At 46.1% G+C, this 23126-nt stretch overlaps 1 protein-coding gene across 1 annotated transcript in view; it reads right to left on the reverse strand.

Moving 5' to 3' along the window:
* Positions 1 to 901: 901 nt before the first annotated feature.
* LOC143834493 (uncharacterized) overlaps positions 902 to 23126 on the reverse strand; it is a 42260-nt gene continuing 20035 nt past the window's right edge. Inside the window, exons 9-14 of the mRNA XM_077331319.1 lie at positions 19702 to 19826; positions 18988 to 19116; positions 16927 to 17064; positions 15265 to 15452; positions 11949 to 12055; positions 902 to 7044 (exon numbers count right to left, since the gene is read on the reverse strand). Coding sequence (XP_077187434.1) covers positions 6942 to 7044; positions 11949 to 12055; positions 15265 to 15452; positions 16927 to 17064; positions 18988 to 19116; positions 19702 to 19826 — 790 coding nt within the window. The 3' untranslated portion in view covers positions 902 to 6941. The remainder of the gene's footprint in view (positions 7045 to 11948; positions 12056 to 15264; positions 15453 to 16926; positions 17065 to 18987; positions 19117 to 19701; positions 19827 to 23126) is intronic.

A 23126-nucleotide genomic window follows, 5' to 3' on the forward strand; every position in this document is an offset into this window, starting at 1 on the left:
CAGTTGCTAGGGATGCATATGTGGAGCTCTGGTTTACAGACTGGTAACAGTGTCAATAGAGCCTCTTGTGGCGCAGTGGTAAGGCAGCAGACATGCAGTCTGAAAGGGAGAGGATCTAAGCAGCAGTACTGTGCGGTGGATGTCTCTGAAACCTGCCGTCCAGCCTGCCCTCCCTGGTGGCTTAACTATGAAGGGAAATGCTACTTCTTCTCAGAGGAAGAAGAAAACTGGACTTCCAGCCAAAGTTTTTGTGCTTCCCATGGCTCTTCCCTGGCTGTGATTGAGACAGAGACAGAAAAGGTGAGGACAGCACATATGCACGAGTAGCATTTAGAAGGGGGAGGGAATCAGTTCTTCCAGGGCCAGGAAGAACTCTAGAGGCATTAAAGCACAGCAAACTGTTGGCCGATGCAAAAGCAGAGGAGATCTTGGTCGCAATGGTGTATCCAAATGGAAAATTTCCCTGCAGTTTTCTTCCACTGCCACAGGAAGGCTTCTTTATTTTATTTAAAGAAACTGGTAATACCTAAGGGGCCTCTTGTGGCCCAGAGTGGTAAGGCAGCTGTCTGAAAGCTTCGCCCATGTGGCTAGGAGTTCAATCCCAGCAGCCGGCTCATGGTTGACTCAGCCTTCCATCCTTCCGAGGTCGGTAAAATGAGTACCCAGCTTGCTTGCTGGGGGGTAAACGGTCATGACTGGGGAAGGCACTGGCAAACCACCCCGTATTGAGTCTGCCATGAAAACGCTGGAGGGCGTCAACCTAAGGGTCAGACATGACTCGGTGCTTGCACAGGGGATACCTTTACGTTTAACGGAGATTATTTTAAAAGGTTTTTATGCTTTTACTGTTTGGATATTGTTGTGCTGTTACCCACCCTGAGCTCCACAAGAAGGGTGAGATATAAAGATTAAGTATTTCTTCTTATTTATTTATTTATTTATTTTGAAGCAGTTAGAGACAGGGGCACATGGCAAAGACTTTCCTGTAGAATCGCCGAGGGTTGGACAAGAATGAACGGATAATATCATCATCATCATCATCATCATTATTTATTTAAGAGTTGCCGCAATATCAGATGAGGCCTTAGCCCGGCTGCATAAGGTGACTTTGGGCCGCAGCTCGCAGCCAAATCAGGGCGGTTTACATTAAACTAATCAACAATACATGAAACAGTCTTCGTTAAAAAACATACAGTAATTACTAACAGTGGTTGTAACAATATAACAGAATATATTGTAACAATATAACAGTATAACAATATAATAAAATAGTATAATGATGCAACAGTGCAATACCACAACAGGTCCAGAGTGCTCTGGTGGAGTTCTGGGAGGAAGGGGGGGAGCGGGGGCCCTTCATTTGCTGTTGGTTGTGCCTGGTCTCAACTAAATGCCTAGCGGAGGAGCTCCTTTTTGCAGGCCCTAAGGAGCCGATACAGGAACATTTTATTTTCATGGAAATTTTAACTCATGACAATAACAAATCAATGGGAACCCTGAGCTTGTTTCTCTGCAACGAGATGGTCCCATCTGGGAGTGATGGGAGACAAGGACACCCAAAGTGTGTTGTAAAGGGCCGGGGGGGGTGAAAGCGTCCTTCGGGGCCCACCTCCAATTAGTCGAAGGACCACATGTGGTCTGCAGCCCACAGGTTGGGGATCGCTACCCTAGAGAAAAGAGCTGTTTGGATGGGACTCTGTGACATTGCTCCCCAGGGAGGTTCAGTGATGCCAGCCTCCAGGTCACCACTGACTGATCTTCCTCCCTCCCCTCCTTCCTTCCTCCATCTGCCCTACACGTCACACTCCCCACAGAAAACCAGCATCCTTGGGGGATAAAGCTGTTTTGACCAAGCAGTAATATCAGGGCTCTCTCAGCCTCACCTCCCTCACAGGGTGTCTGTTGTGGGGAGAGGAAAGGAAAGGTTTTTAAAATTCTGTAAAAGAGGTGGTAGATTCTCCATCTTTGGAGGTTTTTAAACAGAGGCTGGATAGCCATCTGGCAGAGAGGCTGATTCTGTGAAGGCTCAAGGGGGTGGCAGGTTATACTGGATGACTGACAGGGTTGTGAGTGTACTGCATAGTGCAGGGGATTGGACTAGATCAGTGATCCCCAACTCCCGGTCCAGGGACCGGGACCGGTTCGTAGATCAGTCGGTACGAGGCCGTGGCTCCTCCTTGTCCTCCTTCCCAGCTGCTGCCCTGCCACTCTGCTGCCAGCTCACTTTTGGTGTTCTCCAGCGGCCGCCGTGGCAGGGGCTCCCCCTCGGAATGGCACTGTGCAGCTGCTGCTGGTAGTGCCCCCCATCGGGTGGCGGGAAGTCAGGGGCGCCGGTGGGAAAGCAAGTGGAGCAGGGGTTTAGCCGGCGGCGGCGGCAGCGACATCCCTCAGCAAAAGACTACCCTACCCAAATGTGAGATTTTGGCCTCTTTCCACAAACCATCACCTGAGTTTTATTGTGGTTCACTTCAAGGTAGTTTGCTTGGCAGTACAAGTTTAAGGCACTCAAAGCTCTTCTCATTCCTATGGGAGTCCTAGAGAATAAGGCTAGATCATCGGCATAAAGCAAAAATGAAATGTGTTTTCCACTGATTTTTGGAGGATGGAAATTTGGGTTTTTGAGATAGCTGCCAATGTCATTAATAAAGTAATTAAATAGAAGGGGGGCCAATATACATCCCTGCTTAACTCCCTTTGTTGTCTTGATTAAATCTGTGAGATGTCCTTGAGGGCTACATTTAACTCTTATGGCAGTATTTTCATGTAGTTTTTTAATAAGCACAAGTAGCCTCCTGTCTATGGAGGTCCTGCCTAATTTGGCCCATAACAGATCTCTTGGAATAGAGTCAAATGCAGATTTAAAATCAATAAATGAGATATAAAGGGAGGTTGATTTCTTTGAGGAGTATTTAGCTATTAGGTGATCTACCAGCATACAATGATCCAGTGTGGAATGTCCTTCCCTAAAGCCTCCTTGTTCCTCTGCTAGGATGTTCTCTTCTTCTAGCCAGTCTCTATATTTCCAGCATAGGTGCCTAGCATAGAGCTTACTTATGGTGCTGAGGAGGCTTATTGGTCTGTAGTTTTGGGGTTCCTTCCTATTTCCTCTCTTGTATATGGGTACCACCACTGCTACTTCCCAACCTTTTGGAAGGATACCTGTTCTATCAATTGTTGTAAACAACTTAGCCAATACTGGCACCCACCATTCTATGTTCCTTCTAATTAGTTCAGGAGGTACTAAATCATAGCCAGGGGCTTTCCCTGATTTAAGGGTACCAATGAGCTTCCTGACTTCAGAGTGATTAACTTGTGGCCATTCCGGTATCCTGGTCAGCTCTCCCACATCTGTTGCCTGAATTAGCTTTATCTCTAATGAAGAGTATAGCGCCTTATAATGTGCTTCCCATATTCCCGGTGGGATGGTTGAAGCTGAAACTGATTTTACTTTACAATCAGACACTAGTTTCCAGAACCAAGATGAGTTTTTATCAAGAACAGCTTGCCTGATTTGTTCCCAGGCTTCTCTAGCAGCCTTCTTCTTTTTAACAAGTATCACACTTTTATACTTCTGTTTTAATTGCTTGATCTCATTTCCTATAACATCAGAGGGATCGGTTCTATAATATATGTATTTATCTCTTAGGGCCCGTTTTATGGCTCTACATTCTCCATCGAACCAAGTATTGTAATGGCTGTTTGTCTGCTTATTTTTACATTGCATAGCATTAGATAATGCATCCTGAAAGACCTCAATCAAGCTTTCGTACCTGTTTAGGATTGAGGTGCTTTCAGAGTTAGATAGAAATTCTTTTGTTTTGTTTATAAAAGATGTTAGGCTAAACAGGTCATTAATTATTTTGTCTGTCTTGATGTTCCATTTAATTCTTGGTAGACAGTTCTCATCAACTGCAAGACCCTCAAAGCACTGGGTTAACCGAAGCCGATTAAATGGAAGAGTACAGAATATTACTAAGGGGAAATGGTCACTATCATAGAAGGATGAAACCTCAAATGACCTCAGAACTTGTATCAGATTTTTAGAGACAATTATATAATCAATTGTACTCATTTTATCCCCAGCCCAAAATGTAAACTCAGCTGGATGGTCCTCAATAGCTGCACCATTTAAAATAACTAAATCCAATCTATGTGCCATCTGAGCCAACATAAGTCCAGCATAGTTGTATTTGGTGTCTTTGAACACTCTTGCAAGTAAAGGCTCAGGTATGTCAATTTCAGGTACATGTAAATTATAGCCAGCATATAGGGCACAATCATCATAACCCATCCTAGCATTGAAGTCTCCTCCAAGTATAAAAAATGCAAAGGGATGAGCGTGCATTAGTTGACTTACATAGTTCTCAAAGCCCTCCTAGGTAGCCTCCACTTCTGCTTTTGTTCCCCCTGGGGGAAAGTATACATTTACAAGCAAGTATTTCATCTGTTGGAATGACAAGATCACAGCCATGGCTAGCTGACCAAAATTAGACAATGATTCTGATTTTATCGTTAGCTGAGTGGACACTAAAATGGCTAGCCCCCCTTTTGCTCTACCATGCATAGAAGCCTGTGCTGGAAGATCAAATGACTTATAGCCAGGTAAATATGGGGAATCTAGAAGCCATGTCTCCTGAACCATGATAACATCATAGGAGTTAAGAAACTTGGAGACTTGTGGATCAGTTTTCCTAATAATCCAACCTCTGGTGTTCCATGATATCAAGGTAAGGTCCTGCCCTCCCACAACCTCTTCCCTCAGATCTTGCTTATCTAGTCAGTCCAAAGTGATAAGATCCAGTTGACCATCTTGATCATTGAAAACACATCCATTCTTTGGTGGCAAAGATTCGCTCCCCATGATGTGTTGATGTTTCTGTGGCGAATTATTATTAGGCAACATCTGGGGTAGTTGTCCAACACAGTCACTGGTGTTCTTATGTATGGAAGGCACATCCAGATTCACATCAATGGGCTGAGCTGATTCCATCATTGTACTAGCATTTTCATAAGGGGTTGTATAGGCCATTTCCATTCTGTTTACGCTGGTCGCTACTTCTTCTAACTTAGCCCCAAGATCCTTCAAGCGTGATGTTATTACATCCTGTTCAACCTTGGGCAGTTTTCCAAAAGACTTTAAAAGATCTTCTTCTATCGAGTTTTCCAGATAAAATGTCCCACTCTCTGTCTCTTTTTGTCCATTATTTTTACTTTGATTAGTCAGTGTCTGTTCTGATAAATTTTTATTCAAAGCTGCTGGGATATGTTTCAGAACTGATTCTTCTTTCAGCTGATGTTTATAGATTAAAAGAGGCATGATATCATTGTTCTTAAATACCCTACAAGGGAACAGCCCCATCCTATTTAGCCTTTCCTTCTGCCTCATCAACAGCCTAGGGATTGCTGCAGAACTAAAAGTTAATACTACTTTTGTTGTTTGTTTCGGGCTGTTTAGCAACTCCGTTGCAATCAGGTTGATGGAATATAGTGGTCTCCTTAAGATGTTGCTCAGATGTCTTATTGCTATTCTTAGTGGGGCCCATGGTGGTAGGAATCCTCCTTGTGGGCAGACTGTCAGGCAAATTTTTTCTTTTTGGAGAATAAGCTTCTGGGTATGAGACTGTGGTTGGGTAGTCTGAGCTGTTGACCAACCAATACTTCCAGGCTTCCTCTCTAATGGCTTAGTGAAGTGCTGGGCATTACTTCCTTGTATTGACTGTACCACATTTATTAATGGTTCAATTTTTAGAGAGAGATCCCTCAAGTCCTTTTTGATATCTCCTACCATATCAAAAATACTCGATACAGTACTTGCGGTCAGAGTTGCATATCTTGCTATTAAGCTGGCTCCAGTCTCCTCAGAGCTTATCTCCTCATAGCTGATTTCGGGCTTCTCATTCCCAATCTTCCTCTCAATTTGGGGCTGTGGTCCGCTGGAGTTGTCTTGCCTTACTGACAAAGTTGAATAGTGATTTGGGACTGGCACGTTAAATGCTGTGGATCCTTTCTTTTTAAAAAAATCATCAATTTTCTTTTGTTTGTTAGCTGGCAAAACCACCTCCTCCTCTTTGCTATCCCCCTCTGCGTCTCTTCTCCTCTTACTTCCACCCATTGCAGTGCTCATTAAAGTAAAATATCCTACTACAAATCAGCAACTACTAATATCTTCCGGCATTCAGACTTCCAGACTTCCAGACTAAGCTTCCAGAATTATTTTCTATAGAGGTTTTGCAAGGTTTTGCAAGGTTTTACGGCATACGTGGGTGGGGTGGAAAGCGAGAACGAGAGGTAGGAAGGTCTCGGTAGGGAGTCCTTATCTTTGTACTCAGCTAGCCGAAACAAATAGTTAAAATTCCAAAGCAGAAGACGGAGCTCCTAAAATCATCTCACTGTGCTGACTCAATTAAGATAAAAGTCTCAGCTGTTAATGTTATAATCCTGAGTAGAGAGAGAGCCGCCCTGCGTCCTACCTCGTTAGTAGCTCAACCTTAAGCTACTACTTTCAGACACAAATAAAGATCTAACAAAAATTATTGCTAGATTTGCTTGGGTAGCTATAAAAATAAGGCAGAGCTGGACCAACCCTGTTCCCTAGTGCTTTTATATTGGATCCATATACAACTGTTCTTATTTCTTAGTTTTTGCCCATTTATAATTGATGTTATATTTGTAATTTTATGTTTTTTACTGGCTGGTCTATGACCGTAAATAAAATTGATTGATTGACTACCCTACCCCTGGGCCTCAGTGAAATTGTCAAGCGTTGACTGGCCCCCGGTGATAAAACGGTCGGGGACCACTGGACTAGATGACCCAGGGGATCCCTTCCAACTCTATTATTCTATGATTCTAAAGAATATTTCAAGGGATTCTCAATGGTAAAAAGTGGAGAAAGGGTAGTGTAAACTATAATGCCTTTTGTTCTGAGAAATCTTTCTCTTTCAGAAAGATTTACTGCATATCCAGTATCGCTGCGAGTCGCAAAATGTTGAACTGACATCATCATCCAGGTAAGCGCAAAGGCCATCAGCGGCAACATTAAACCTGCAATAAGGACACAATAGATTAAGAGTTTTGCAGTGATGTGCACCAAACTGATGCTATTATGCTTAATTACAATGCTGAAAAAAACACACAAAGGGTCAAGTGGTGCTTAAAATGTATTGTGACAGCGGCTCCAGCTTCAATTATATCCTTCCCATTCCTCCCAAATTCATTAAAGCATACCATTTCCAATATTCAAAATTCCTTATTGCAGCTGATCTACTGATCCATCATGTCTATATTCACAGATAACCTCTTGTTTCTCCACCATGACCTTCCCCCACAACAGATGATACAGTAAGTGAACTGGAGGCCTCTTGGCTATCTTCAGGTGAGGACTTTGACAGCTTCAGGGGGCTTTCAGAAATGTGGATAGGCTGCTACCTTCAATGAGGTCCAACCACTTGCCCCACTGACCCTCATGGCTCTTGAAAGGGAGTTATAATAAATCAGCCCCTGTCCTTAGGGACTTTCCTGGGGAGGCTGAAGGAGGTGGTGGTTTGACCACTATTGAAAAATCCATCTTTGGACCTGCACAACCCTGCCAACTACCACGCCATCTCACATTTGGCACAGGTAGCCAACTAATTATGATGATGTTATCCGTTCAGTCGTATCCAACCCTCGGTGATTCTATGGGAAAGTCTTCGCCATGCGCCCCTGTCTCTGGCTGCTTCTTTTAGTTGGTTCGTGGTCATCCCTTTATCGGCTTTGATCGTGTCGAGAGAGCGGATTCTTTGGCGACCACGTTTCCTTTTGCCGCTGACCATGCCGAGCATTAATTATTTTTCTAGCGAGTTTGATCGCATGATGTGTCTCAAGTAAGTGAGCTTTAGCCGTAATATCTTGCCTTCTAATGAAGACTTATGGAGACTTATGGATCCAATAGGATTCCGGAATGCTCTGCGGGAACCAATGCCTCCCGGCACTTCTCTCAATGGCCTGGTCAGTGACTGGCATAACAGACTGCTGACTGCCATTGATGAGATAGCTCCCCGACGCCCTCTCCGGCCCCGTCTCAAGCGAGCCCCCTGGTACACCGAGGAGCTTCGCGACAAGAAACGGGAACTGAGACGGCTAGAGCGAGTTTGGAGGAAGACTCGTGACGAAGCCTCGAGAACATCTTATAGAATGCAGATGAAAGCCTATGAGATGGCGGTGAAGTCAGTAAAACGCAATTTTTATTCGGCTACCATCGCATCTGCAGACTCACGCCCAGCTCAATTGTTTAAGGTAGTTCGATCCCTCACTGCCCTGATTGAAGGGCAACAAAACAGTAGCCAATTGGACATCAGCTGTGAGGCATTTGCGAGTCATTTTGCGGACAAAATCTCGACACTCCGCCACGACCTCCCCCCAACCTTAGATACAAAAAGTGAACTAGAGGCCCCTTGGCCGTCTTTGGAGAAAACTATGAGTAACTTCAGACGACTCACGCTGACCGAAGTGGACAGGATTCTAGCGACAATAAGACCAACTACATGCCCACTAGATCCTTGCCCATCCTGGCTCTTGAAAACAGCTGGCATAAAGATAATGGGCCCCCTCCGGGAGATAATCAACCTATCTCTAACAACAGGAGAATTCCCGGAGGGTTTGAAAGAGGCTGTGGTACGTCCACTGTTGAAAAAAACATCTCTAAACCCACAAGAGCCTAACAACTACAGGCCCGTGTCTCACTTAGCGTTTCTGGGCAAGATGATAGAAAGGGCAGTCGCAAACCAACTGACAGAATACCTGGAAGAAGCTTCGGTCCTAGACCCATCTCAGTCTGGCTTCCGGCCTGGCCATGGGGTAGAGACAGCGCTAATCGCCCTGACGGACGACCTCCGTCGCCAGTTGGATCGAGGCGGGTCGGCACTGCTGATATTATTAGACCTCTCAGCAGCGTTCGACACAGTCGATCACGAGCTTCTAGCTCGCCGCCTCATCGATGCTGGAATACAAGGGACAGCCCTTCAATGGCTGATCTCCTTCCTCCAGGATCGTGGACAGAGGGTTGCAATAGGAGAGAAAACATCAGGCCGCCGGCAACTTACTTGTGGAGTCCCACAAGGAGCGGTCCTCTCTCCTATCCTATTCAACATCTTCATGCGCCCTCTCGCACAGCTGGTACGGAAGTTCGGGCTGGGTTGCCATCAATATGCAGATGACACCCAGCTCTTCCTCCTGATGGATGGCCGCCCTGACTCTCCCCCAGAAGCATTAGCCAGCTGCCTGGAAGCAGTGACGAGATGGCTCAAGCAGAGTCGTCTGAAGCTCAATCCTTTAAAGACGGAGGTCCTGTGGCTAGGTAGGAAGGGCCCTTGCGAGGAAGCGCGCCTGCCTACCCTGGATGGCGTGCAGCTCTCCACGGCTCATGCCGCCAGGAACCTAGGCGTGATTCTGGACGCCTCCCTCACAATGGAGGCCCAGATCACAAAGGTAGCGCGGCTGGCATTCTACCATCTCCGCCAAGCCAAACTACTAGCGCCCTACCTGGCCCCGGAACACCTAGCCACAGTGATCCATGCGACGGTCACCTCTAGACTAGACTTTTGTAACTCGCTCTACGCAGGCCTGCCCTTAGCCCTGACCCGGAAACTACAACTAGTTCAAAATGCAGCAGCCAGGATCCTCACGGCAACACCGTGGAGGTCCCATATCCGGCCTATTCTTCATCAGCTGCAATGGCTACCAGTTGAATTCCGGATCAGACTAAAGGTTCTGGTAATTACCTTCAAGGCCATACGCGGTCAGGGCCCAGTGTACCTGAGGGACCGCCTCCCCGCCTATGCCCCCAAAAGAGCTCTACGCTCTACTGCCTCAAATCAGCTAAGGATCCCTGGCCCTAAAGAAGTCCGTCTGGTCTCGACCAGGGCCAGAGCATTCTCTGTTCTGGCCCCTACCTGGTGGAACGAGCTCCCAGAAGAGATCAGGGCCCTGACGGAGCTTAAACAGTTCCGCAGGGCCTGCAAGAAGGAGCTCCTCCATCAGGCATTTGGCCGAGACCAGACGTAATCAACAGCGACCAAGGGCCCCTGCTCCCCCCCCACCCTCCCTCAGAATTCAATCAATAAACCACCCCCCTCAGAATCCCATCAACAAGCCCTGGACCTGTTTGTATCACAACTGTTTACTGTTATACTGTGTTGTGTTTGGTTGCAATTGTTGGTTATTGACGTATATGTTTTACAGACTGTTTTATGTAAGGTTCCTTGTTATAATGTAAACCGCCCTGAGCCTCCGGGGAGGGCGGTATAGAAGTATGATAAATAAATAAATAAATAAAATAAAATAGTTGGTTTGCTCCTCTCTAAAACTATCTTGTTGGTCACTTTGGCTGTCCATGGGATTTGCAGCATTCGTCTCCAACACCATAATTCAAAAGCATCTATTCTCCTCCTGCCTTCTTTCTTCAGGGTCCAGCTTTCACATCCATTGGTTGTTATGGGGAAGACAACGGCGTTGACTAGCCAGCACTTTGTATTAAGGTTGATATCCTTACTCTTCCAACTAAAGGCATCCCTAAATGAAACATCAGTATTGGACCCATTTCAGTCCAGTTTCCGACCCAGCCACAGGGTGGAAAAGGCTTTCTTCACCTTGACAGATGATCTCTGAAGACAGCTGGACAGAGGTAGATTGCCACTGCTTGTGCCCTTAGACCTCAAAGCAGCATTCTTCATAGTAGACCATGAGTTTTGAGCTCACCATCTTACCAACAAGGGAAAACAGGGGTGGAGTGGGAATCAGGCTTACAGTCTTTTTCTCCATGGTCGGGGACAGAGGGTCACCACTGGAGATTAACAACCAAGCCACAAATTGTTCCCTGACACTATTCAACTTCTTTATGCACCCTCTAGCCCAGCTTGTTCAGTGTTATAGTCTTGTGTGTCACCAATATATGGATGACACCCAGCTCTACCGCTTAATATGGCAAATAAGGGTTTGGGGGTTTTATGGGGGTATATTGTTATGTGATCCACCTTGAGTCTCAGAAGGAAGGTGGACTATACATCTAATCTAATAAATAATAATAATAATAATCGGAATACTCCATCTGGATCCTTGGCCAGGTGTCCGGGAGCCGTAACTAAATTACTCCAACAAAGCTATCTAAAGCTTAACCCCCTGAAGATAGATATCCTGTGTCTGCATAGGAAAGGTCCAGAAGAGGAAGTGCACCTCCCCTGTCTTGACGGGATTCAGTTGGTAGCTGCATGGACCATCAAGGATTGAGGGGTGCTCTTTGACACCTCCTTTACCATGGAGGAACAGGTAACAAAGGTAGTTTGACATGCATTTTTCCATCTATGGCAAGCTAAGCTACTAGTGCCCTACCTGGCCCCAGAACACTCAGCTACAGACACTGTAACTTGCTATACACAGACCTTCCCTTAATCTTGATCTGGAAATTATGGTTGGTCCAGAAGTTCATTTGACCTTGGCCAGAATTTGGGCTTTTTCAGCCCTGGCTCCAGCCTGGTGGAATGAGCTGCCAACAGAGAGCCAGGCCCTTTTGGAGCTGTCAAAGCATTCTTCCACCAGACATACATTGGAGGCCAATGCCAGCATGTGGTGACACCAACAATGGGCTCCCTGCATGCACCTTGCCCCCTCCATCGGAATCCTGGGGGGATTATAATTGTAATTGGACTTACCTGATCCCAAATTCATGGCGAATTTTGTAACCAAGCAACATGTCTCACTTTTTTAAGGAGGTTTTAAGTCATTTGTGACTTTAAAAAATATATCATTTTAGAAAAATCTGTATACGGCCGCTCTGAGTCTTTTGCTGCAAACACAGCACGCTTCAGAGTTAACAAGTGGAACTATTGGGCACAGCTCTAGTCGTAAGTAAAATGAAAAGGCCTATCATTGCTTCATGGACTTTGGAACATGGAATCAAAGAGAGCACTTACCAGTCATTGAAGATGGAACCATTTGTCCATTTCCAGGGTTCTCCCACTGCCTCCCTCTGAAGGCCAATCCAAAACCTTTTATGGCCCTTAAAGTGCTTCAAAAAATCCTTTAATAAACAAGAAAGATGTATTAAACGTCAAGATATATTCTAATCTAATGTTAATGACGTTTTTAATTTTTGGATTGCCTGCCCACCCTGAGCTACTGTGGTTAAAGTAAGTTAATTTTTTTTATCAAGTTCAACCAGTATTCAGAGTTCTCATTACTTGCAGTTTTAGCTGCCTTTCTAGATTGCTCCATGGACAAAAGGCTTTATTTCCTATCCCAAATGTACCCTACAATAAACTGTACTATGATCATGGAGACACCAATGAAAGGCCAAGCAACCCCTCCCCCTCTCAGAGCTCCATCCAAAAGCCCTGTGAAGCAGTGATGCCCATGACGAGGAGGCAGGGATCCTGGCAGTTCTGTACTGGGCTGGCAGCACACCCCTTTGCCAGGGCGCCCCTCCCCCTGTTGGAATATTTGGGCAATATTCCCTTAGGTTAGCAGAGTGTGCTAGGTTCAGAGCAGAAGCCGAAACTTACCATGCCATCTGTTTGCGTGCAAGAGGAAAAAAAATAAACTAAAGGTCTTTTTCAAAGTAGTACAAGTAGTTTATAAAAGAACTACATTGCTGGATAGAAAAGATTAGGTCTCTCTCTCTCCTGCTCTATCTATCTAGCAGGGATGGAGGATGAGGGTAGGCATGCTTGCCTCCATGTTGCCAAAGATGGAGAACTTTGGCTGCAGGTGCAAAAGAAACCGAAAGGAAGGAAGTTCCCTGAAAGGAAGGAAGTATCAGTCTACACATCAAAGGGGACAGCAAGAAAAGTAGAGAAAAGAAGGATACTGGGGCCCTAGCCTATCTATCCCTAAACCTCTCTCTCACAGCCGCCTTCTGAAGGCTGAGACTAAGAGAAATCACAAGGTCCTTCTTTTCCAATATCCCCCACGTGGCCTGTGGTGCCTGGAAGCTCCACCAGTCTCATGATCAGCTGGCCAAGCAACCATGGCCCCTATTTTCTGGCAGGATCGGAGCCCTATGCAACAGTGGTGGTGGATGGGGCACTTGCTGTGCAATTCCTCACAGGATCAGTGTCACTTCAAGGGATACAGCATGCCCCTTTGCGGGGAGGGGTCCTGCCCACTGCTCAGAGGCAGGCAACAGCAAGCCACCTGGGCTCAGCTCTCCTGCCTCTGTTCTGCCTCTCCCAAAATCCGAAAACCATCCGATGAAGCTGACGGGCAGTGGGAGAATACTATTTTACACAGAGATGGATTAAAATGTGGAATCTGCTGTCAGAGGATGCAGTGATGGCCACAGGAATAAACAGCTTTAAAAGGGAATTAGAGGGATTCGGGGAGGATAATTCTATCAGTGGCTACCAGCCATGGTGATTGAGGGGAACCCTCACATTCAAAGGCACTCGGCTTCTGAATCCCAGAGCCAGGAGGCAATAATGGGAAGGCCTCAGCCTCCATGCTCTGTTGCTGGCCGTCAGTCACAGTAACGAGTCCTTGAAAAGCTTAATCAGTTCTATGTACTTACTTTTTATGTAAACCACTCTGAGCCTCAGGGGAGGGTGGCACATAAATTTAATTAATTAATTAAATTAATTAATTAAGGCCAAAAACAAACAAATAAATGATTTCTAAAAATCTAAGCAGCAGACAACTTTCTTGTGCCACAAATCCCAGTCATCATTGTTAGGTCAGCCTACAGTTGGCATCCACACTTGGAGTACTGTGTTCAGTTTTGGCCACCCCAGTTGAAGAGGGATGTAGACAAACTGGAGCGTGTCCAGAGGAGGGCAACACAGATGGTGAGGGGTTTGGAGACCAAGACGTATGAGGAAAGGCTGGGGGAGCTTGGTCTGTTTAGCCTGGAGAGGAGACGACTGAGAAGGGATCTGATAGCCATCTTCAAAAGGCTGCCATGTGGAGGATGGAACAGAGTTGTTCTCTCTTGCCCTGGAGGATGGACCAGAACCAATGGGATGAAATTAATTCCAAAGACATTCCATTTAAACATCTGGAAGAAGTTCCTGACAGTTAGAGTGGTTTCTCAGTGGAGCAGGCTTCCTTGGGAGGTGGCAGGTTCTCCATCTTTGGAGATTTTTAAAGCAGAGGCTGGAGAGCCATCTGATGGAGAGGCTGATTCTGTGAAGGCTCAAGGGGGCGGCAGGTTACAGTGGATGAACAATAGGGATTTTAGTGTCCTGCATAGTGCAGGGGGATGGACTAGATGGCCCAGGAGGTCCCTTCCAACTCTATTATTCTATGCATACTACTCTGGCCATATACCACATAAATGCAGGAGCCCGGTGGAGGGGAGGGGGGCTAGGGTTTTATGAAAAAGAGATAAACCTTGGCACATGGATAGCATTCCAAGCACCATCATTATATGGGCTTTCCAGGAGCAAATACATAAGGCCATTCCGCACTCCTTCAAAATTGCACAATGGTTGCAAATTGAAATCGCTACTGTTTTGCAGTTATGCACAACGTCGTTGACAATCTGCAACACTCCTGAAACCGATCCGCAAAAAGCGCTTCGTTGTAGCGCTTTCAGGGAAATCCCCAAAAGTGGATTCACCCTCTGGAAAGCGCTACACTCTTGCAACCAATCTGCAACTCTAGTGGGAAAGTTCTGTGCATTACCACTGTTGTGGTTTCTGCAAAGTCCCTCCCCCTAGCTCTCTCCTCTGATCTTCTGGCGAAGCGATTGCCATTTTTTTTTCTTCGAGCGAGTGAAGATCAACGCACCGGCGAGCCTTCGTTTTCCCTTTATTTTTTACTGTCTTTTCGGCCGAAAATCGCACCTGTGTCGGGGGGGGGGGTATTTTTTTTTCACTCGGGGGGAGCGTGGCAACGATGAAATGGCAGCTCAAACACCACCTGCTACCTAGATGGGTCTCTCCGTTGCAACGAATCAACACAGATTCGTTGCAACGTGTTTTTTTTTAAAACTTCCTTAAAGGGAAAGGGGCTTTTTGGGAGCATGATAACGGCCGCCTATTGGCTGCTTGACGGCCAGGGGCGGGACAAGATCGGCAATATCGCTTCCTGGCTAGCGATTTTTGCTGAGACCAGAACCCTGTGGGAACGATAGAAACGCAACTGGATTCCACTACAAAGGCAGGTATGCATAACGACGAATTCCACTATTTAAAATGGCGTTTTTTCATTCTGCAACCAATTTGCAACATAGATCCTGGTGCGGAATGGCCCATACTATATCGCAAATAATCAAACAAACCGAGTCCCTCTTACCATTTCCTGTTGAGAGTCTATCGAGGCCAGGGAGGCACCATGTGAAGAGCAGTTCCTTTGGCTGGAGTTCCAGGTCCCCTCGGTCTCCGAGAAATAGTAGCATTTCTCTTTGTACCCAACCCACCATTCAGGGCATGAAACACAATGCCATGGGGCAGCTGATTCGGTCCATTTTCCTAAAAAAAACCCTATTAAAACAATACAAACAGGGGTGTTCCTTAATTTAAGAAATAGCAGTTGATTAGGCTTATTAATTTTAGCAGAAAAACAGCAGCTCTCAACACAGAAGCATACACATGAGCCAGTTCAATGTCTAATGATGCAGCCAGCGAACTGGCAGAAGTTGGCATGTGAGCAGAAGCAAGCAGAGAGGTTGGCACCACCTTCACTTCCCACAGCCATGCCTCTGTCCCCCGAGTCTAGAGAGGCTGCCTTTCACCTTGGCACTGGCTCTGGAACCCACAGAGTGGAACAGGAGGAACAGAGTCCTCAGGATGCTAAACAGGCCCTGTCAATATAGCATTTCCAGGTCTCAGGCAGCTTCACTCCTATCACCTTGTGTAAATTCTGAGGCCACCTCATATATTTATGGCTGAGCTGATATTCAAACTGATGACCTCCTAAATCACAGTGCATTGTCTTAGCCACTCTTCTATACTAGCTCACCACAGCTATTTTAAAAAACAGGATTAAGTGCTGCAACATTTAGTTTGTGTATTTATTGTTTCAATTTATATCCCGCCACTCTCCATGGACTCGTGGTGGGTCACATAAAACAATACAAAAATCCCCAATAAAACCAAACAAACCCTCCCAAATAACATAGAACACAAGAAGCAATGTAATTCCAACCTCCCCTATCCACAGTCAGCCATGATCACACGGAGGAAATTCGCAAGATGGCACAGCATTGGCTGAAGGAGGGGGCCTCAGTTATTCCTGATCCTGGCCTCAAGCAAACACCTGGCGGAAGAGCTCCGTTTTACAGGCCCTGTGGAACTGAGATAACTCCATCAGGGCCCTTAGCTCTTCCGGGAGCTCATTTCACCAGGTCTGGGCCAAGACCAAAAAGGCCCTGACCCAGGTCAAGGCCAGACGTGCTTCTCTTGGCCCAGGAACCACAAGCAGATTAGCACCTGTAGAGCAAAGAGCCCTGCGGGGGACATAAGGAGACAAGTGGTCCCTCAGATAGGCAGGGCCCAAGCTGCGGAGGGCCTTAAAGGTTAACACCTTGTCACACAGCATTCAAGACTCTGAAGAAACTAATGTTCTCACAATCATAAAGTGCAAGATTCTGATTTGGTGTGGCAAGAGATGGAAGCAGCCTTTATCCTCCCTGTTGCTTGGTAGGTCCCCCTGCCATTGAGAGGGTGGGTAGCAGCTTAGTTGGGAGGGGAGACTTTGTGGGAAAAGGGCACAGGAGGAGGAGGCCAATGGCGCACACACCATCAGCCTACTGGCTTGCTCTAGCAAAGGGTCCCTTCCCCACTTTCATTTCTCGATAAACGCAGAGTTGGGAACTTCGTATTGACCAAAGTAAGACATAGTTCCTCGGGGGGGGGGTCCAGGGCGGGATCTTATGTGAAGGCATTTTGGCCTGCAGGCAAAACAAACACAACAAGAACCAGGCACAGATGATGGATCAGAGGAATAAGAACTCACCAATGACACCAAAGGCCATAATTAAAATAGGTACTATGACAAAAACAAGAAGTACAAATTGGGGATCCTTTTGAATAAGCCTAAGGATTTTCCATTTTTCGTTTCTATGTTTGCACTGCTCTATTTCTCGTCTGCCACCTGAAAAAGAGAGAGATGCTTGTTTATTATTCAGTACTGCTGTCATTCCTTAAATGTTTTTTTTAAGCTGCATCTCTCAGTATTAGTTCACTTCATTTATAGTTGCAGACAACTGGGGCACCTCCAGAACGCTGGCCCTGACCCCTCTGGAAGAAGCCCGTAGCTAAGAAAAAGGGCCAGCAGCATCTTCTGCAGCAGTGGTCCCCAACCTGCGGGCCGCAGCCCGGTGCCGGGCCGCGAAGGCCATGGCGCCGGGCCGCGGCTCCCTCTCCCCGCCCCCCCGCAGTAAAAAACTTCCCAGGCCGCAAGCTTGCGGCCCGGGAAGCTTCTTACTGCGGGAGGGCGGGGAGAGGGAAGCAGGGCTGGCCGCGCCCGTGTGGGTGCGTCCCGATGCGCGGGCACGGCCCGCGGTCGCGTCCCGATGCGCGGGTGCGTCCCGATGCGTGGCCGTGGCCCGCGCGGGCCGCGCCCCAATGCCCTGCCGGTCCCCAACCTCAGAAAGGTTGGGGACCACTGTTCTGCAGGACAGATATGGCTCCCAGCCCTGGAGCACTGGGTGGAACTCCTCACACACAGCTTCCATGGCTGCCCTGTCCAGTCCAGGTACTGTTGGAGGGCTGCAGGATGCTGATATGACCCAATATTACAAGGCATGGAGCCTCCTCTGCCATTGCTGTGCCACCCAAATATGCAGTGCTAGGCAGAGATGGATAAAGGTGACCTTTGGTAGGGGCAAACTAGACAAAGGTTGTAGAGGAGGTAGGGACAGTTAACCGCACAGTATACTTGGGGGAACCCCCTGTGCTATAACCCCTACCTAGCCCTGCCACAGTCTCCTAACCTCATTCCTGGGGCTGTGCTCTGTGGGCCCACAGCACCATCCTGTGTTTGGCACCAAGGGCTGGGAGGGTTCCTGAGGTCCAGAGGCTCCCATGGTAACTAGCTCTGCCTCCGTATTCCTCTGTATATAGGTGGCATGGGTGTGTCAGCCTTTGGTGGTGGTGACAGCCATCACAGGCCTAACTAGACTGAGGTGGATAAGGTGCACCTGGATGGGCCGGTGACAGCAAGCCAGGCGCCTTCACAACTGCTCACCACCATATTTTCTGGTGCCAAACCTCATGGACATATTTTCTGGTGCCAAACCTCCCTCATGTGCTGTGGGCACAGCCCCACCCCTCTCCTCTGCTGAGCTGTGGAACCCCAGCTGCCACCCTGTGATTGGTTGATTTCCCCCCAGGCTTGACATCATGCCCCATGAGGTGCTGTAAGCAGAGCTGTGCAGTTGCTAGAGCAACGATGTGGTCATTTCCTGGCACCCCTCCTGCTGGTTCTGTTGCCCAGCCCCTGGCCTCTGCAGATACTTTAGATCAGTGGTTCTCAACCTTGGGGTCGGGACACAAATTGGGGTTGCCGGGCCCCTTCCACGGGGCCGCCAGTTTGGTGGCAGCCAAAGCTGCTGCTTGCCGGGAGAAGGTCTCTGCGCCGTGGGGCTCCAATTACAAGTAGATGGCGGCGGAGCGAGACACGGAGGGCTCTACAGCAGCACCGGGGGGCTGGGGCGGTGTGGGGCCGCCGAAGATGCTCTCAAAGCACACCAGCAGGCTTTGTTTGTTGATAGTGAGCATGCCTGAGAAGGAAGAGGGGCTTCTGCTGGCGTCCGCCCGCCTCCCGAGGGCGCCACCTCCTCGACGCGGTTGGGGGCGTGGCATTACAGCGTTTGAGGACCGCTGTTTTAGATAGATACAGATGTCTTTATTGGCATTATGAGCAGTACTAGTAGGAATACCCATTTTAAAAATGGGCTTTGGGACCGCGGTAAGGAAGAAATACAAAACGGTATAATTAAAAAAGAGTTTCTTAGTTTCATTAAAAACAAAGAATTTATTCTAAAAACATTACCTAAAATTCTAAAAACATTACCTAAAAACGCTGCATTACTGGAGGATCGTGAATGGTCCATGCCGCCAAGCAATCTATTGTTACAGTCTTGAGCTTCTGGAGCCTGGGAGAGACCCTCTCTTGGACAAGAATCCAACTCGACTCCATTGACTGTAAAGGAAAACAGTCTTTATTGAAAGGATCCGTAAAGCAGAGCAGAACACGCAGAGATAGCAACAAGAGTCATTGACAGAGACAAGGAACCATGATCTCTCCCGGTCTTATATAGCTCTGGGGGGTTCAAGCGGGAACAGCTTGGTCAGAACAGCATTATCAGGGCTGTGACTAGTCCAAGTTCACCCAGCAGGCTGCATGTAGAGGAGCAGGGAATCAAACCCAGCTCGCCAGATTAGAAGCCACCACTCTTAACCAATACATCATGCTGGCAAATTTAAAAAATATATTTTAAATCTGTTAAATATATTTTTAAAATGTGTTAAACATTTATCAGGTTATATGATCATATATGGTAATGTTGACCTCCCCCCCAATGGTCAATGACAGGTCTGGAGGGGGAAAGGGAGGAACGCTGGGTGGGTGTGTATACAGTTCTGCTTCCCAAGCATATTCTGCACAATTGCACCACTTCTGGGGTTCCTTGTAGTCTGAAGAATGTTTCAGGGGTTTCCCAATGGTAGAAAAGTTGAGAAAGGATAAGGCTGGCCTAGAGCTTTTCAAGAAACAGAAATAACTCACCACGATCTTCTATTGTCTCTTGTAATCCATTGCTTGTCTGCTGTGTTTGGGTAGAATCCCTACTGTTTGGTTCATTTTCAGAGGATTCATGCTCACGTGTCAGTTCAAATGGCTCATTTTCCATCCTTTAGAAATACACATGTATTAGAAAACTGCCCTTAACTTTGATCCAGAAATTGTAACTGAACTAGTACTGGAGAGGTTTGAGTTCAAATCCCCATTCAACTGTAACGGCTACTGTGCAACCCTGGGGCAATCACTCGGCCTAAACTACCTCGCAGGGGTTGATGCGAGAAAATGGAAGGACGAGAAAATCCGTCGTATGTAGGATGACATCTGTGTAATCTAGTTTTATTGATTGGCGGTCCTAATTAAGATTTTAAATATTGTCTTATTTTACATTCAGTTATTTAGAGTACAACCCTCTAAGGAAAATGCAGACACGTAGTGCAATATTTCTTACTGGTTTGGCCTCTTAAGCCACCAAAACAAGTCTTATATAGCGTATATGCTTATTTTTCAGGATATTTTATTCTTTAGGCTGTGGGGGAATCTCTTTGGAGATTTAGTTTAATCTTGTTGTAACCTTGCAGCACCCCTGTTGTTATGCAAGACCTTTTTTTTTTTTTTTAGTTCTACCAAGGTTACCATGCCTACACAGATTCATAATTTGCAGCATATGTTTTTTTTTTAAATCAAAACTTTTTAACGATACAACTACGGTGATGGTATGTAAAAAGGCACATTGCTTTGGTAAAGCTGTTTTGGAGGAAAAGGGGGAGCGCATTTCTGTTGGACCCCAAAAGTTTTCTTCGAGCTTATAACATTGCCAAGATTTAACAATTAACAAGATCGATGTAAATAATATTTCTGTTTGTACAAGCATCCTGTACTTTGAAAACATCACTTTCTTATTTTATAAATATGAGCAGGTTCAGATGCCTGGGCTATTTTGGTGTTTGCTGAAAGGAACCTGAAGCATATACGTTCTTCATGATTTGGGTAGCAGCTAAATAAAATTTATTTGCAATCAGGCAACTGTTTGTCAAAATCTTGGAATGTACTCTGATTGTCTTGCTTTCCATTATCTCCCCAAGCATAAACACCACACTTCCTTGCAGTTCCTACGCAGTTTGAAGACATAGCGCTGGTGGAAAAAAAATCTCTGCCTGAGATGTCTTCACAGAAATCCTGATTAGTGACAAGCAAGCTGATAATGTTATACCCTCCCCCCCAAAAAAAAATGATAAGAAAGGAAAGGAAAGGCAGGAAAATGTTCATCTGTGACAGTTTCTCTTTAATCTGTTACTCCTTCAGATCCACAAACTGCTATTAGACATGTGGTATAGTTGCGAGAGGGAAATGCCTGTTTTTTCAGAGGACCGGACACAGTACAGAAATCGTTAAGACACACGTCCTGTTTTGTTTTGTTTTGTTGAGGGATATCAATACTAAAACAGATATAGGGACCTCAGCCTAGTCCCACCCCAGCCTACCCCCTTATACATCTTCAAGAATAACGGAATCTTAAAGTCTGCGCTTTAAGACTCATTAATTTCATTTTAGAGGATTAGCAATATGTTCCCCTCAACCCCCTACTTTGTTCTAAAGAAACCCTAAGTGCAATTGATAAGCAAGCATTTTGCTTTTAATTTTTTCTCCACAACTGCATTCAGAGCGGTGTTTCCAAGATCAGTGTCTAGCACTCTGACCTCTATACCAAACTGACTGACTAAGTTGTCTCTATCTGTACAAACTGTTGTTCAGATTGCTGGCAGCAGGTTTTCAGAACGTGTAGGAATATTGCTGTTATCGGGTATAACTTTGTTTAAACATTGTATAAAAATCCAAATAAATAAAATTCTTGATTAAACACTCCGTGTTGAGAATATTTTGGGGAGAGGTGGAGGGGTCTGTGCTCTTTTATACTCTGTCTATGTTGTGGTATTTATTATTTTGTGAGTTTTCAGCAGTACGAGTTGTGGCATTAACACAAGACTATAAAACAAAAGTATGGGAGAGGAGGGGGGAGCCTGCTTTTGTAGGGTGGCAAGAGATGTCCCAGGAATAGCATCTAGGAAAAAAGACACAGAGCAGAAAATTGAGCATGTAATTTGGCCCTAGATAAAAGTTGAGTGTGTGTGTGTGTGTGTGTGTGTGTGTGTGTGACTAGATTGATGTTGTGGTAATGAGGAACTTTCTCCATCTGTTATTTACCCCATTGGAAATTTTTCCTCCCTTCCCTAGGTCTGTTAAGTCCTGGTATAGAAAAAAGTCAGGCCTTTGTATTATGCCCATCTTTTCCCCCTACACAGGCTTGGGGAAGGCCATTTTTTGCTTGGTGAAACGACTTTGGGACAAAAGTTAATTGCTTCCCCTTTCTCCATTTCCACGGCTCCAGTCCACATCAGATCTCCTTTAGCTGCTTTTGAGACCCAAATTATTGAGTTGGTGTTCCAATCACAAGATCTTCCCTAGAATGTAGATCTAATTCTCAGTGAGATGGTGATCCTCCATGCGGCTTACCATGGCAGATTGCGAGTGAGAGCCCAGACAACCGAAGGCTTCCTTGTACACAAAAATACCACTGCATAGAAAATCTCAGCCCTGGAATTAAGATCACTGGGAGAGGCCTGCCTGGCTGTCCCAGTAACCAAAGAAGGTTATTTGGTGGTTGCATGAAAAAAGGGCCTTTTCAGCAGCAGCCCTATACTTGTGGAACAATCTCCTCTGGGTTGTACACCCGAACCTCGCGCTTTCGGTCCTTACTAAGTAGCTGTCAGCTTTATTTAGGATTGCAACGGATTAAAGCAGTCCTACATTGTGGTTTTAAAATTTGCTTCTGTATGTATTTTATGTGATATATTTTATGTATTTTCTTTATATTGTGAATCTTCTTGGGCACCCACTCTCCAAAAATAAATCAGTCAACTCGGATACGCTCACATCATTGACTGTATACAAAAATAAATCAGTCAACTCGGATACGCTCACATCATTGACTGTATACAGCTAGCTGCTTTCAGGCTCTGTGTATGGAGGGGGGGCAAAGGCCTGCTACTTTGAAATTAACAAGAATAAAAACTTCATGTTGATCAGTTTTAAGAGTCCACAACAGAAGAAAAAGCCCTTACTCGTACCCCACCCTTCTACTAATCACCCCGAAACACACTCCCTGGACAGCCAAGCTACAGCAAACCACAATCACACTCCCTGCCCTTTCGGGGGGGGGGGGGGCTAACCAGTCTTTGGATGCACCTTGCTCTGATTAAAGCCCAATTGGGCATCTGCTGAGGTATGAACCCCTTTGGAGTTCCCAACAATAGAAAAAAAAACGTTACTCAACCCCTCATTACATCAAAGCACACTTGCAGGACGATAAAGAAGGCTACAGCAAAGCAATGTTATCTACCCAAACATCTGCG

This window comes from Paroedura picta, chromosome 3, assembly GCF_049243985.1.
Source record: "Paroedura picta isolate Pp20150507F chromosome 3, Ppicta_v3.0, whole genome shotgun sequence".
Taxonomy (NCBI): Eukaryota; Metazoa; Chordata; class Lepidosauria; order Squamata; family Gekkonidae; genus Paroedura; species Paroedura picta.